This window comes from Gopherus evgoodei, unplaced genomic scaffold (genome assembly GCF_007399415.2).
Source record: "Gopherus evgoodei ecotype Sinaloan lineage unplaced genomic scaffold, rGopEvg1_v1.p scaffold_71_arrow_ctg1, whole genome shotgun sequence".
Lineage (NCBI taxonomy): Eukaryota > Metazoa > Chordata > Testudines > Testudinidae > Gopherus > Gopherus evgoodei.
The window spans coordinates 581,718-597,620 of record NW_022060092.1 but is presented as its reverse complement, the minus strand read 5'-3'; the positions used below and the strand labels follow the sequence as shown (position 1 = coordinate 597,620).

Sequence of the window (15,903 nt, the reverse complement as noted above, 5' to 3'; positions counted from 1 at the left end):
CTTCGTCTTACTGGGTTGACGTCTCCATGGTGGAACAAGCCCGGTGCCGCCAGGCAGTAGAGATGGGTGGGGTGGGGGTGGCCCCTGGGGCAGGGGGACAACAGAAGGGGTGAGAGGTGAGTTGAAAGGGTAGCAGGAGAGGCACCGTTGTCACCCCAAGTGTGGATTGTGGGTAGGGACAGCAAAGGTGAAATCTGATCTCTTTCCTGGGGCTTTGTGGGTAGAAAGAGTGGGAGGTCAGGCCAGGTGCCTCCCCCAGGGCATTGTGGGTAGGGAGAGTGGGAGGTCAGGCCAGGTGCCTCCCCCAGGGCATTGTGGGTAGGGAGAGCGGGAGGTCAGGCCAGGTGCCTCCCCCAGGGCATTATGGGTAGGGAGAGCGGGTGGTCAGGCCAGGTGCCTCCCCCAGGGCATTGTGGGTAGGGAGAGCAGGAGGTCAGGCCAGGTGCCTCCCCCAGGGCATTATGGGTAGGGAGAGCGGGAGGTCAGGCCAGGTGCCTCCCCCAGGGCATTGTGGGTAGGAAGAATGGGAAGTCAGGCTTGGTGCCTCCTCCAGGGCATTGTGAGGAGGGTCAGGCCAGGTGCCCCCCCCAGGGCATTGTGGGTAGGAAGAATGGGAGGTCAGGCTTGGTGCCTCCCCCAGGGCATTGTGGGTAGGGGAGTGGAGGGTCAGGCCAGGTGCTTCCCGCAGGGCATTGTGGGTAGGGGGATGGCAGAGCTGGGGTATTGTTCTGTGACTCCCATGAGCCTTTGCAGCACCACCAGGAAATGAGTGATGGTCCATGCTCCCCATGGCCGTGTAACTCTGTGGAGCGCAGGGGTCTCTCCTTGTCACTCCCCACTCCCTGCCCGTTATTCCCACCCCTACCCCCTGTTTCTGCCATGACGCCGTCCCTTCCTTCCCAGGTCACTGTGCGGGTGAAGGTGGAAAAACCCAGCCTGGAGGAGACACCATGTGCAGGAGCATCATGGGAAACTCCTGCACCCCCACTACCCCATCCCCAGGAGGGGGCGACACTGAGCCGGCCTGGCCCCGAGCTACCCTGCATCCCCAAGGAGGAGCCCCAGCCGCCCCCGGGTAGGAGGGGTTTGGGGGTCCTGGGGGAACACCTCCAGGACAAAGCACCATTGGGAGCGGAGGGGTCCCACAGGGGCTGGGAGGTCAGCGGGGCACTGTGAGTATGCAGAGGGTGGTGGGAAACATGGAGGGCATTGGGTGCATTGGGAGGGCTGGCTGAGGGGGACAGAGTGACATGAAGGAGGTTAACACCAGCCCCAGGGGACTGTGGGTAGAGAGGGCAGGGGATTGTGGGTAAGGATGGCAGGGGTCGCGGGGCAGGGGATTGTGGGTAAAGACGGCAGGCGTCGTGGGGCAGGGGATTGTGGGTAAGGATGGCAGGGGTCGCAGGGCAGGGGATTGTGGGTAAAGATGGCAGGGGTCGCAGGGCAGGGGATTGTGGGTAAGGATGGCAGGGGTCGCAGGGCAGGGGATTGTGGGTAAGGACGGCAGGCATCGCGGGGCAGGGGATTGTGGGTAAGGATGGCAGGGGTCGCAGGGCAGGGGATGGTGGGTAAGGATGGCAGGGGTCGCGGGGCAGGGGATTGTGGGTAAGGATGGCAGGTGTCGTTGGGCAGGGGATTGTGGGTAAGGACGGCAGGCAGGAGTCGCAGGGCAGGGGATTGTGGATAAGGATGGCAGGGGTCGCAGGGCAGGGGATGGTGGGTAAGGACGGCAGGCAGGAGTCGCAGGGCAGGGGATTGTGGATAAGGATGGCAGGCGTCGCGGGGCAGGGGATTATGGGTAAGGATGGCAGGCGTCGCGGGGCAGGGGATTGTGGGTAAGGATGGCAGGTGTCTCGGGGCAGGGGATTGCGGGTAAGGATGGCAGGTATCACGGGGCACGGGATTGTGGGTAAGGATGGCAGGCGTCGCGGGGCCGGGGATTGTGGGTATGGCAAGGAGATACTGTCTCATTGTCTCGCTTCCCCTCATTCTTGGTCTCTATTCCTCATCCCTCAGCAGGAGCCATAATGGAGGAGGCGAATTCGCAGCAGGAATGTCCAAAGGAAGGCAAAGTGCCCCGCACCTGCCCCCAAAAATCCGTTGGGGACAGGGGCCCTGGGAGTCAGGGTAGGGCTGATGTCCCCCAGCCGCCGAGGGAACTCGCCCCGCATGCCCATGACCCTGATGTCGCGTCTGGTTCCCACCCAATCCAGGGGCCTCACCTCTGCCCCCAGTGTGGCCGGAGCTTCCGCCAGAGTTCTGCCCTCCTGGCTCACCAGCGGACCCACACTGGTGAGAAACCTCACCAGTGCCCGCAGTGCGGGAAGAGCTTCTCCCGGGGCTCCCAGCTCACCCGTCACCTGCGAATCCACGGGGCAGAGAGATCCCACCGCTGCCACCAATGCAGCCGGAGTTTCTACCACAGCTCCGAGCTGGCCAGGCACCGGGCCTCCCACAGCAAGGACCGGCCCTACGGGTGCAGCCAGTGCGGGAAGAAGTTCCGCTGGCGCTCCGACCTGGTGCGCCATCAAATCACCCACACCGGTGAGCGCCCCTATGGTTGCCCAGAGTGTGGCAAGAACTTTGGGCAGAGCTCCCACCTGGTGAGGCACCGCAGGACCCACACAGCCTGAAGGAGGTCATTATGGAGGGCCACCTAGAGGGGCCCATCTCGCTCGGCCTCAGGGGCCATGTCAGCTGGATGACTCCACACCCAATGACTCCCACATCCAGACCATATCTGGTGGTTTAGCTAGAGCACGTCTCTTAGAGGACCAGTTTTAGGCTGGATCAGAACCAAGGACCATTGAGCCTAGCCTCCTCTCACCCACGATGGCCAGAACTGAACAGGACCTAGGATTGGCCAGACTGGGCCAAGGGCCATCCAACATTCTCTCTTCTCCAGCAATGGCCAGCACCAGAATGAGAGATCGGATTGGCCGACCTGGACCAGAACTTTAATTACCCTGGCACAAGAAATAGGAATACGCTAATGAAATTTGCAGATGACACACGAATTGGGAGTGCACATCATTCATACGGTGGAGGACGAGTTGGAGAGACAGGAGTAATAGAAACAGGATGAAATTTAATAGGACAAAATGCCAGGTCGTAGCCTTAGGGACTAATACTGAGAAAGGCTGCTCTAAATTGGGGGCGAGGGGTCCTTGGATGGAAATGACATGGGAGGAGAAAGATATGGGTGTGTTTGTCGATTGCAGGACAACGAGCCACCAGTGGGATGCAGCCGGGAAAGAGGCCAAAGCAATCCTAGGATGGGTGAGGTGAGATATTCCCGGCTGAGATCAGGAAATATTGATCCCACCTCATCTGGAATCCTGTGTCCAGTTCAGGTTCCCTGCCTTGAAACATGAAGGACTAGGTGCAGAGAAGGACACGGCTGTGAGGATCAGGGGACTGGAGAACCAGGAGCTTGGCTTGTTTAGCCTAAAACCCAGACTGCGAGGGACACTTACTGCTCATCGGGGTGCGGGGAGGGCGGAGGAGGGAACCACCAGGGAGACTGAAACAAACGGAATTGAAACAAACGTTTTCCTTCTGACCTTTGCAAAATAAAATGTTTCCAGTTTTCAATTCGATCTTTTTTCTTTCAAAGTTTCCTTCCAGAAACAGAAAGACGTGCTCCAGATTGAATCGAAACACTTTTCCCAAGCCAAAACATTTCTGTTGTTCGACCCAGAGACAACTTTTTGGAATGTTCTGTTTCTGTTTTTTTTTTTTTTAAAGGTAGGAAAAAAGGGCTGAAAACTGATACATTTTGGGTCCCAGGGATGATTGTTGTGGACTTGTCGATTCACCAAAAAATGTTCAGTTCAACCTGAAACCGTTTCCCCCTGCACCCCTCGATTTCTCAGATGGCCGACAAATGAAAAGAATCCGTCCTCTGTCCCGCTGTCCGTGTGACTTTGGGCTTTCCCAGCTGGAATCAGAACCAAGGTCCAACTAAGCCCACTCTCTGAAACAGGCCAAATCCAGCAGCTTCAGACAAAGGTGTGAGGACCCCGCAGCTCTGGGAAAATTCACCGGCATTTGGTCTCCTCCTCGCCTTTCATAGCTAGGGCTTGCCTCAAACCGTGAAGGTTTAATAGCCCTTCCCAAAATGCATAGTGCTTTGCTGTCCTCATAAAGATCCCAGCCTTCTTTGAGACTGACAGGATGCTAGGAGTCTGCTAGATGGATGAACGTTCGATGATCCAATTTCTTTTCTCCTTGTAGGGAGGCTCAAGTCACCCCTGAACCTTCTCTCAGTTAAGCTAAACAGCTCGAGCTCCTGGAGTCTCTCACTCTAAGAAAGGTTTCTAACCCTTCAATCGTTCTCTGGCTCTTCTCTGACCCCGCTCCAGTTTATCAACGTCCTTTGTGAATAGCAGGCACCAGAACTGGATACAGGATTCCACCAGTGGCCAAATGCCGAGGGAAAATAACCTCGCTGCACCTACTCCATTCAGTCTCCGATTATTTGCCGCCGACCCTACAGCAACCCACTGGACTGAGCAGCGTGGTCTCTAAGCATGGGGTGTGTCTCTGGGGTTACCTGGCGGTCAGTGAGGGGGAAAGGTCTAGCGTGGAAAAATAGGGCTGTTCCACATTAGGAAAAGAAGTATCTTTAACCTGGGGGCAGCTGCTATGGCACCACTTCCTAGCTGGGGCCTGGGCACCAGGCCTCGGGTTTCCCTGGACCTGCTCCCGCTCAGAGTCTGCCATGAGTTAGCACCCACGGTTTGGCTCCCCCACGGTTAAAAACCCCACCGGGAATGTCTAGCAAAGGCCACTTTTTCCGATGCTGTTTCAGAGCCGTGAAGGGGAAGCCACAGCGGGATACATCCAAGCATCGCATCGGCCCTCCTCACCCCAGCATCGTACGTGGAGCTCGTCTCCGGTCCATTAGCTACCACACTCCCCCACCTCAGTGCTTCTGGGGAGACACCGCCTTTGTTCTCTGGCTCTGCCCTTGGCTCCCTGCATGGCCCTTGGCACTGCAGCCTGCTGGGCCTCAGTTTGCCCAGCTGGAAAATGGGGAGATGGATCCTGCTTTCGACAAGAAGCTCTTCAGGGCAGGGACGGGCGCTCACGCTGTGTCGGGCCGTGCCCAGCATGACAGGGCCCCTGATCTCATGGGCGGAGGTCTGTGCCACACCTGGTGCAACAGGGCCTTGATTTTGGTCAGGGGAGAGATCTTTGCAGCCCCCAGCGTGATGGGGCCCTCATCTCGGCTTGGGGCGGGGGTCTGTCAGTGTCCAGCACGATGGGGGCCCTGATCTCGGTTGGGGGAGGGGAGGAATGCCTGGCCCAACAGGGCCCTGATCTTGGTCTGCAGCTGTCAATTTCATACAGATAATAAATAATAGACACCCACATAAATCTTTTCTTCTTGTGTTTCCCAGAACTATGTCGATGGCACGATCCCACGTACATCAGTCTCCTGTGCCAGGCAGCCAGGTCCATTGTGACCATGGGAGTCAAAGGGCCTCAGCTGGTGTAAATCGGTGGGAGCACCATGGGCATCTGGCTCTAACCCCTAGACCCTATTCCCCTCCCCGAGCTGGGGAGAGAACCCAGGAGTCCTGGCTCCCAGCCCCCCTGCTCTAACCCACCAACCCCCACTCCCCTCCCCTCCCGGAGCTGGGGAGAGAACTCAGGAGTCCTGGCTCCCAGCCCCCCCTGCTCTAACCCACCAACCCCCACTCCCCTCCCAGAGCCGGCAGAGAACCCAGGAGTCCTGGCTCCCAGCCCCCACTGCTCTAACCACTAGACCCCACTCCCCTCCCAGAGCCAGGGAGAGAACCCAGGAATCCTGGCTCCCAGCCCCCCCTGCTCTAACCCACCAACCCCCACTCCCCTCCCAGACCCGGGGGGAGAACCCAGGAGTCCGGGCTCGCTGGGCGATTTCCCCCCGGACACAAAGGGGTTAAAACCATCGAGCTCAGCACCGCCCTTCCCCGGGGGCTGTGACGTCACAATGAAGGGCCCTTCCCCTCCCCCAGCGGGGGCGAGCCCGGGAGCGGCGGAATCTCGACGCCCCCCGGCTGCTTTGCGGGGCCGCTCTTAAAGGGCCAGCGCCGCCCCCGGCCCGCGGAGCGGTGAGTCCGGGCTGGGAGCTAAGGGGGCGGGGGGATGTCATCTCCCCCATCAATCCGGAGTCACTCCTGGCTGCAATGGGGCAGGGCTGGGTTCTGCGCTCAGCTCCCCGGGGTGAATCCGGAGTCACTCCTGAGTGCAATGGGGCCAGGGCTGGGTTCTGCTCTCAGCTCCCCCGGGGTGAATCCGGAGTCACCCCAGAGTGCAAAGGGGCAGGGCTGGGTTCTGCGCTCAGCTCCCCCGGGGTGAATCCGGAGTCACCCCAGAGTGCAAAGGGGCAGGGCTGGGTTCTGCGCTCAGCTCCCCCGGGGTGAATCCGGAGTCACCCTGAGTGCAATGGGGCAGGGTTGGGTTCTGCTGTCAGCTCCCCCGGGGTGAATCTGGAGTCACCCCTGAGTGCAACGGGGCAGGGCTGGGTTCTGCGCTCAGCGCCCCCGGGGTCAATCCGGAGTCACTCCTGAGTGCAATGGGGGCAGGGCTGAGTTCTGATTTCAGCTCCCCGGGGTCAATCCGGAGTCACCCCTGAATGCAATGGGGCAGGGCTGAGTTCTGATTTCAGCTCCCTGGGAGTGAATCCGGAGTCACCCCTGAATGCAATGGGGTAGGGCTGGGTTCTGCTCTCAGCTCCCTGGGGTGAATCCGGAGTCACTCCTGGCTGCAATGGGGCAGGGCTGGGTTCTGCTCTCAGCTCCCCCATGGTGAATCCGGAGTCACTCCTGAGTGCAATGGGGACGGGGCTGGGTTCTGCTCTCAGCTCCCCCGAGGTGAATCCGGAGTCACTCTTGAGTGCAACGGGGACAGGGCTGGGTTCTGCTCTCAGCTCCCCTGGGGTCAATTGAGTCACCCCTGGCTGCAATGGGGCAGGGCTGGGTTCTGCTCTCAGCTCCCCCGGGGTCAATCCGGAGTCACTCCTGAGTGCAGTGGGGAAGGGGCTGGGTTCTGCTCTCAGCTCCCCCGGGGTGAATCCGGAGTCACCCTGAGTGCAATGGGGACAGGGCTGGGTTCTGGTCTCAGCTCCCCCGGGGTGAATCCGGAGTCACCCCTGAATGCAATGGGGGCAGGGCTGGGTTCTGATCTCAGCTCCCCGGGGTGAATCTGGAGTCACCCCTGAGTGCAGTGGGGATGGGGCTGGGTTCTGATCTCAGCTCCCCCAGGGTGAATCCGGAGTCACCCCTGAGTGCAATGGGGGCAGGGCTGGGTTCTGGTCTCAGCTCCACTGGGATCAATCCAGAGTCACCTCGACAGCAGTGGAGGCAGGGCTAGGTTCTGATTTCAGCTCCACGGGGTCAATCTGGAGTCACTCCTGAGTGCAATGGGGACAGGGCTGGGTTCTGATCTCAGCTCCCCTGGGGTCAATCGAGTCACCCCTGGCTGCAACGGGGGCAGGGCTGGGTTCTGATCTCAGCTCTCCGGGGTGAATCCGGAGTCACTCCTGAGTGCAACAGGGACAGGGCTGGGTTCTGCGCTCAGCGCCCCCGGGGTGAATCCGGAGTCACCCCTCAGTGCAATGGGCGCAGGGCTGAGTTCTGATTTCAGCTCCCCGGGGTCAATCCGGAGTCACCCCTGAATGCAATGGGGCCAGGGCTGGGTTCTGCTCTCAGCTCCCTGGGGTGAATCCGGAGTCACCCCTGAATGCAATGGGGTAGGGCTGGGTTCTGCTCTCAGCTCCCTGGGGTGAATCCGGAGTCACTCCTGGCTGCAATGGGGCAGGGCTGGGTTCTGCTCTCAGCTCCCCCATGGTGAATCCGGAGTCACCCCGAGTGCAATGGGGGCATGGCTGGGTTCTGCTCTCAGCTCCCCTGGGGTGAATCCAGAGTCGCCCCTGAAAGCAATGGGGGCATGGCTGGGTTCTGCTCTCAGCTCCCTGGGGTCAATCTGGAGTCACCCCTGAATGCAATGGGGCAGGGCTGAGTTCTGATTTCAGCTCCTCCGGGGTCAATCCGGAGTCACTCCTGAGTGCAATGGGGACGGGGCTGGGTTCTGCTCTCAGCTCCCCCGAGGTGAATCCGGAGTCACTCCTGAGTGCAATGGGGCAGGGCTGGGTTTTGCTCTCAGCTCCCCTGGGGTGAATCCAGAGTCACTCTTGAGTGCAACGGGGACAGGGCTGGGTTCTGCTCTCAGCTCCCCTGGGTTCAATTGAGTCACCCCTGGCTGCAATGGGGCAGGGCTGGGTTCTGCTCTCAGCTCCCCCGGGGTCAATCCGGAGTCACTCCTGAGTGCAGTGGGGAAGGGGCTGGGTTCTGCTCTCAGCTCCCCCGGGGTGAATCCGGAGTCACCCTGAGTGCAATGGGGACAGGGCTGGGTTCTGGTCTCAGCTCCCCCGGGGTGAATCCGGAGTCACCCCTGAATGCAATGGGGGCAGGGCTGGGTTCTGATCTCAGCTCCCTGGGGTGAATCTGGAGTCACCCCTGAGTGCAGTGGGGACGGGGCTGGGTTCTGCTCTCAGCTCCCCCGGGGTGAATCCGGAGTCACCCCTGAGTGCAATGGGGGCAGACCTGGGTTCTGATTTCAGCTCCCCCGGGGTGTATCTGGAGTCACCCGAGTGCAATGGGGTAGGGCTGGGTTCTGGTCTCAGCTCCACTGGGATCAATCCAGAGTCACCTCGACAGCAGTGGAGGCAGGGCTAGGTTCTGATTTCAGCTCCACGGGGTCAATCTGGAGTCACTCCTGAGTGCAAGGGGACAGGGCTGGGTTCTGATCTCAGCTCCCCTGGGGTCAATCGAGTCACCCCTGGCTGCAATGGGGCAGGGCTGGGTTCTGCTCTCAGCTCCCCCGGGGTCAATCCGGAGTCACTCCTGAGTGCAGTGGGGAAGGGGCTGGGTTCTGCTCTCAGCTCCCCCGGGGTGAATCCGGAGTCACCCTGAGTGCTATGGGGACAGGGCTGGGTTCTGGTCTCAGCTCCCCCGGGGTGAATCCGGAGTCACCCCTGAATGCAATGGGGGCAGGGCTGGGTTCTGATCTCAGCTCCCCGGGGTGAATCTGGAGTCACCCCTGAGTGCAGTGGGGACGGGGCTGAGTTCTGCTCTCAGCTCCCCCGGGGTGAATCCGGAGTCACCCCTGAGTGCAATGGGGGCAGACCTGGGTTCTGATTTCAGCTCCCCCGGGGTGTATCTGGAGTCACCCGAGTGCAATGGGGTAGGGCTGGGTTCTGGTCTCAGCTCCCCCAGGGTGAATCCGGAGTCACCCCTGAGTGCAATGGGGGCAGGGCTGGGTTCTGGTCTCAGCTCCCCTGGGGTCAATCGAGTCACCCCTGGCTGCAACGGGGGCAGGGCTGGGTTCTGATCTCAGCTCCCTCTAGCTACATTAGACTGTATCAGAATAATTACTTACGTGTCTCAGATTCCTGACTGAGATTGGGGCCCGTTGTGCTGGGCGCTGCACAGACCCCCCCCATTCGAGATCAGGGCCCCCATCACGCCAGCTGCTTGTCATTCCAGGCGAAGGGGAGGCGCGTGCTGCCAGTGGTGGGGGACGCCATGCTGCAGGCTGGTCTGGCCTTGCCTAGGGACCTGGCCACCCACTGAGTTGGGACAGGCTCGTCTGGGTCTCGGAGAACCAAGAAGGTCTTTAATCCTGTGATGGCCCCACATTCAGACACTTCCAGCCTGCTAGGCACCGTGGGATCATCTGCTTTGGCCTCCCACCTAACCCAGGCCAGACGTCCCACTGGGTGATTCCTCCATCCAGCCCATATCTGATGGCTGAGCTAGAGCGGAGTTTTCAGAGAGACACCCCACCCCGGTGACAGGCCTCTGAGAGATGGAGAATCCATCACGTCCCTGGCTAGGACCTTCCAATAGATTTCTACCATCCTCCTCTGCCCCACTGATTTCAAAGAAGCAAGGGCCCATTGACCCCAGCAGGGGATCTGGCCCCATTGACTCCACCATCTCCCCATCTTTCTCTCCAGGCTTCCCTCTCCCCAAGACTGACGTGAGGTGGATGGAGCGAGGGGAAGAGCCGTGGGGCCCTGATCTCCCCTCCTCCGAGGCTGGGGGGACCCCCGGTGAGACCCACACAGGTGAGGAATGAGGGAGACCCCTAAGGTGAAGGGGAAGGTCAGAAGTGGGGCCCTTCCAAACGGTGTCCCCTGACGCTCGCTGGAGCTCTGGGAGGGGAGTGGGGTCAGATGCATTAGAGCAAAGGGGGCTGAGAGTCAGGACTCCTGTGTGCTCCCCCCAGCTCCAGTAGGGGAGTGGGGTCTGATGGGTTAGAGCCGTGGGGGCTGGGAACCAGGATCCTGGTTTCTACCTTCACTTCCAGTTCTTCTTCGAGCGATGGTCCCTATTGTTATCCATTAAGGGTTAACGTGTACGTCAGGTGTCCGGCCCAGTGTCCGCTGCTCCACGCATGTGCCCTTCCTTCGCCTCACGGTGTCGTCCGAGGCCATAAAGGGCCGGGCAGACAGACTGCGCCTCCCGTTCCTTCTCCACCGCCGCATGGTCCGAGCCGGAGCCGCTACTCTCCTCGCGTCTCTGATGCTCTTTAAAGAACAGCCGTGGGAGAGTTGTCCAGAGTTCGTTTTAGTCTAGTTTCTGCTGTTCTTCATGTCGTTGAGCCTTGAGCAATAGTTCTTAGGAAATGAGAGACTTTGGGGGTCCCGTTTACCAGCTCCCCCCACCCAGCACCTGCGGACTGGATTATGCCGAAGACGCCGGGGTTCGAGGTCTGCGCCGCTGGGCCGTGTTCATTCTTGCACCAACGTTGCCTCTCCTGCTTAGGGGAGGCCCACATTGCATCCAGGTGCAATCGCTGCCTCTCCTGCCAGCCATACCCGAGAAGGCCAGGCTCTTGGCCTCAGCGAGCGTCTCCTGGGGGGTGCCATGAGGCCGCCGTCGGATCCAGGCTGGGCAGCCCCTGAGAAACCCAGGAGCGCGTCTCCGACTGCAGAGATCAGGTCCGGTTCCGGCAGTACCACTACTGCGCCGGCACCTGGCCGGGACTCAAGGAAGTAGGCGCATAAGCATGGCAGGCAGTAAGTCTTCCTCCAGGCCTAAGGAGACAATGCGTCTTCCGTGAGTTCCTGCCCCGGAGAAATGGCGTGTTCCCAGGCTCTCAAGCAGGGCAAGAAATCGGGTAGGCCAGAGAATCTGCTGGGACAAAGCCCTGAGTTGCACATGCCTTCCCTACCGGTTCCCCTTCAATCAAGGGAACCATTGGTTTCGAAATAGTCACACCGGGGAGGTTAGAGATGGTGCCGGAGCCATGTGAAGTCTTCACCCTTGGGGAGCCAAGTTCTCCACATCTCCCTCTGCCGTCTTAGTCGCTCCAGCCCAGGACGTACCTCAGTCCAGTCGTGCTCTCGCCCCCCATTCCCCTATGGTGTATACGCTCTCCTGGTACCACCGTTGGAACCGGGATCCGCGTTTTCAGCTTCAGAGGCGTCGTCGGATGCTTTGGGCACCCTCGAGTAGGCGCTCAGAACCGGTTTTGGAGGTTGAGCCGTTTAGCTCAGTTCCGCCGGTGCCGCCGGCACAGGAACCCTTCCAGATACACCTGTGTCCTCGGCTCCAGATGGCTTTCGCCAGTTCCAGGACCTCCTACGCAGGGCGGCGGGGGACTTCCATATTCCACTGGTAGAGGAACGGGGCAATCACCTGGCCCTCCCCCTTCGGAGGGGAGTTGGCCTAGTGTTCTTCGTACTAGTTTGGAGTGCAGTAACAGCGGACGAGCGGGTCCCGCCTGCCGTTCGACATGGCTATACGATGGAGTTCACAGCGCTATCTTATCCATGTTCCCGCGCCCTGATCCCTCCTCAGGGACCACACTCACGACAGCATCCTCGCCCTAGCCGTCAGCTCCCTACCAGAAAGGGGAGACGATAGAGCATGTTCCTCCGGACTCTCAGGGCACGGGGTTCTGTTCCACATATTTCCTGGTACCCAAGGAGAAGGTGGACACCAATCCTGGATCTCCGTCTCCTCAATCACTTCATCCACAGGCCCAAGTTTTGGATGGTCACCGTGGCAGCCATCATCCTGTCTCTAGATGATTCATGGTTCTCAGTGTGCGAGATGCCTGTTTTCACGTAGACATCCACCCAACCCCCAGAAAGCTCTTGAGATTTGCGGTGGGCCTTGGCACTTCCAATCCAGGGTCCTACCCTTTGGACTCACCCCTGCTCCACAGGTCTTCCCCAAAGTTTCCTCTGTCGTAGCCACCCACCGCCGGCATCACGGGGTCTTTAGATTCCCCTCCCTTGATGACTGGCTGCCAGCAGCACAGTCTGGGGACACAGCTGTTCCTCCCCTGGAGGTAAGCGTCAATGTCGAAAAATCAACTTCTGTTCCCACGCGGTCCCTGGATGTCACAGGGGCCTCCATTGATGCGGTCTCGGCATGGGCCAACCTGCCGAGGGACAGATTCCAGACCCTGCGGGAACTCGTCACCTGAGTAATCAATGGTCCTTCTGTTCTGGCCAGGACCTGCCTATCCTTGGCCACACGTACACCAGTCACTGCCTTCGCTGTCTCAGCTGTGGCTCCAGAGAGCCAGTTCATCCCTGTGATGGACCATGGGCTTTCTGTCGTCTTCCCCACCATCTCCACCCGCACGAGGTCCTCTCCTCGCTCCCGTGGTGGATGGTCCCCAGGCACAGGATGCCTTTCCTCCCGTCCTCTCTGGACACGATCGTCATGGGCGTGTTGCTCGCCAGCCAAGGTGCCCGTATGGGTGAGCCCCTGACACAAGGGACCTTCACTTCTTGGGAATCCAGGATACCCATCAACATGCTGGCGCTTTGGGTGCGTCATAGGCTGTGTCGTGCGGGAATGTTTGTCAGCAGCACAAGACATCCTTCGAGCGGCAGGCAGGTGTCCATCAGGCTCCTGTCCAGACAAGTGGAGGCATTTCACCTCCTGGGCCCGACAGAGAGGTCTTGCCCCTGACGACACGATCATACCCCTTCTCTCGGGCTCCTGTGCTTGACCATGTCAGGACTCGCTCTCTGTCCCATCACGTCCACCTAGCAGCTCTCAGGGCCTTCTGCCTTCCCTGTGCGCAGACACGCAGTCCATCTGTCTGTCCGTATGCAGCCATTGATGGCCAGGTCTGCTACAACCCTCCCCGCCCCTGCGGGACCGCAACCTTGTTCATACGACGTGAATGAAATCTCCCTTCCTCAGAGCTATTCCTTCTGCAAGATGGGTCAGTGAATGAGGGGCCGGAGGAGGTCCAAAGCCTCCTGGTGCCTGCCCCCAAGTTTCTCCCAAAGGTCGGCCCCCGGTTTCAGCTCAACCAGCCCATCCACTTCCTTCCGAAGCCTCCCACCTCGGCGGAGGAGCGGCGCCGCCCCCCCGGACATCTGCCGGGCCTCCTCTTCCTGCAGAACACGAGACCTTTCCAGACGTCCCCTAGACTGCCCACCCCATGATCCTTCCAGTTCTGGTGCTGAACAGTCTCCACACGGAGGGTTTCTAAGTGGATTTGGGGCGTTTGGCTCTGTCAGTTGTCAGGACCGTCTCCACCCTGTGGGGTGAGAGCCCCTTTCCTCAAGCGTACGAGTGCCAACCACAGCCGCCCTGCGTGACCTGCTGCTTTCGGACAGATGTTGGTGTGACGGCTTCCCTGGGGTGCAGCCTGGAACCAGGGTACCGCTGAGCCCTCTGTCCCACCAACCTGGCCTCCCTCTCACACTGGGATGCCGTGACAAACTGCAGACCCCTCCAGGTCCCGCACTCACCCAGCCAGCCCCAGCCAGGGACACACCCAGCTGAGTTACGTGATTGATCTCCCAGCCACTCATGAACTGTCAATAGAGGGGATCCTGCCAATTCCCCCCAGCTCCCCAGCCTACAACCCCGGGGCTGAACCATCCTGCCCTAGTCAGAAGCCTGACCCGTGTAAGTTTATAACCCAGTCTACCCCTCCCTCAATGCGGAGAGGACACGAACTAGCTCTTGTTCCTGAGCAGATCTCCCAGGCACTTCAGGCAAAGCCCCCTGTTTTAGGTAAAATACAAAATCAGTTTATTAACTACAGACAGACAGGTGTGAAGTGATTATAAGTAATAAGCATAAAGATCAAAGTTGGTTTTCTAAGAAATAAAGGTAAAATCACAATCTGAGTTCTATGAATTGGACAGGATTTGAATGAAGCCGTGTCTCACTGTGATGGTCTAGTTCCTTACTACACAGGCTGGGATTCTCCTGTCCAGCCTGGGCCATCTCCCCTGTTCAGTCTTTGTTCTCCAGACACGTTTCCAGGTGTTGAGTTGGGGGTGAGGAGGAGTGAGGCCAAGTGTTGATCTCATTTCCCCTCTTCCAGCTCGCTGGAAAGAGCCTTTGCTACGATGTGAGTCAAGCAGCCTCTATTGTCTGTGTGCTGTCTCGGAGAGGTCTCCATTGTACACGGCTCCTGGGACAGTCCTTGGGAGTGTGGGTTCCTTTAATGGGCCACCAGCGTGTCTGGCTGCTCCACTGTTATGCCGGAAAGGCTGGTTGTGGGTGTTCCCAACCTCACAACATAGTTCAGTCACACGCATGGAGCAAAACTTGATAACTTCCCATCCAGTGACGCTCACACAATCCAACAGGGTGTTAATGTTCAGAAGATCAAGACTTTTAAAGGGATACCTCACAAGGCGTGCACTGCAGAAACCTATTGTAATCCCATCGCCCTGGTCAATGTGGGGGTGCCAGGGTGTTGCTTTGGGGTACAGAGTGTCACAGGCAGGTGGCTATGCGGCATTCGACACATGCCTTGGTGCGAGGCTCTGCGACAGAGGTCTCGGCGGGCCTCCATCCTCTTCCTCACATCCTCCTCCAAATTGGCCCTGAGTGAAAGGCAACAGAGACCATCGGTCGGAGCAGAAAGGAGGTTACTTCCCTGTAACTGGAGGTTCTTGGAGATGTGTTGTCCCCTATTTGGATTCCAGCTCCGCCCTCCTTCCCCTCTGCCAGGGAGCTGTTCGGTTCGCGGTGGAGAAGGAACTGGAGATGCGGTTGCAATGGACACTCCTTTCAAATTCTCTGGCTCTGGACGCACGGCCTTCCGTGGAATACAGATCGGGACCACTGTCTCGAAGACCCTCCAGTTACAGGCACGTAACCACCTCTTCCAGTCCCGGGGGATCAGTTTGCCCTGTTCACCCCCCATCTCCTTTCTCTCTCCCCAGAAGCTGACGGGGTGGCCACACCCCCGACCCCCCGCCGCAAGCCAGCCGGCCGCTCCTACCAGTGTCCGGAGTGCGGGAAATCCTTCCGGCAGAGCTCGCACCTCCTCCAGCACCAGACCACGCACACAGGCGAGCGCCCCTACCGCTGCCCCGACTGCGGCCGGGCCTTCAGCCAGAGCTCTGACCTGGTGCGGCACCAGCGCGTCCACACAGGCGAGCGCCCCTACCGCTGCCCCGACTGCGGCCGGGCCTTCAGCCAGAGCTCCAACCTGCTCCAGCACCGGCGGGCGAGCTCCGGCACCCGCCCCTTCGGCTGCACCCAGTGTGGCAAGCGCTTCGGCCGCAGCTCCCACCTGCTCAAGCACCAGGCCACCCACTCCGGCGAGCGGCCCTTCGGCTGCACCGACTGCGGCAAGCGCTTCGGCCACAGCTCCAGCCTGCTCCAGCACCAGCGGGTGCACGCCGGCCAGCGGCCCTTCGGCTGCGCCGACTGCGGCAAGAGCTTCCTGCAGAGCTCCGACCTGCTCAAACACCGGCGCGTCCACACCGGCGAGAAGCCCTACACCTGTGGGGAGTGCGGGCGCGGCTTCAGCCAGCGCTCCCACGTGGTCAAACACGGCCGGGTCCACAGCCGGGGCAAGCCATGAGGGGGCAGGGGGGTGAGATGGGGGTGGATGAGCCAGGGGAAG

The 15,903-nt window shown here is 59.8% G+C and overlaps 1 protein-coding gene across 1 annotated transcript; it reads left to right on the top strand.

Moving 5' to 3' along the window:
- The first annotated feature begins 864 nt into the window (after positions 1–864).
- Positions 865–15,875, top strand: LOC115643795 (zinc finger protein 436-like). Its single transcript, XM_030547789.1, has 5 exons — positions 865–1,075; positions 2,017–2,627; positions 5,004–5,145; positions 10,010–10,120; positions 15,215–15,875. The coding sequence occupies exons 1-5, from the start codon at positions 880–882 to the stop codon at positions 15,859–15,861; spliced, it is 1,707 nt and encodes a 568-aa protein (XP_030403649.1). The 5' UTR covers positions 865–879; the 3' UTR covers positions 15,862–15,875.
- The last annotated feature ends 28 nt before the right edge of the window (positions 15,876–15,903 follow it).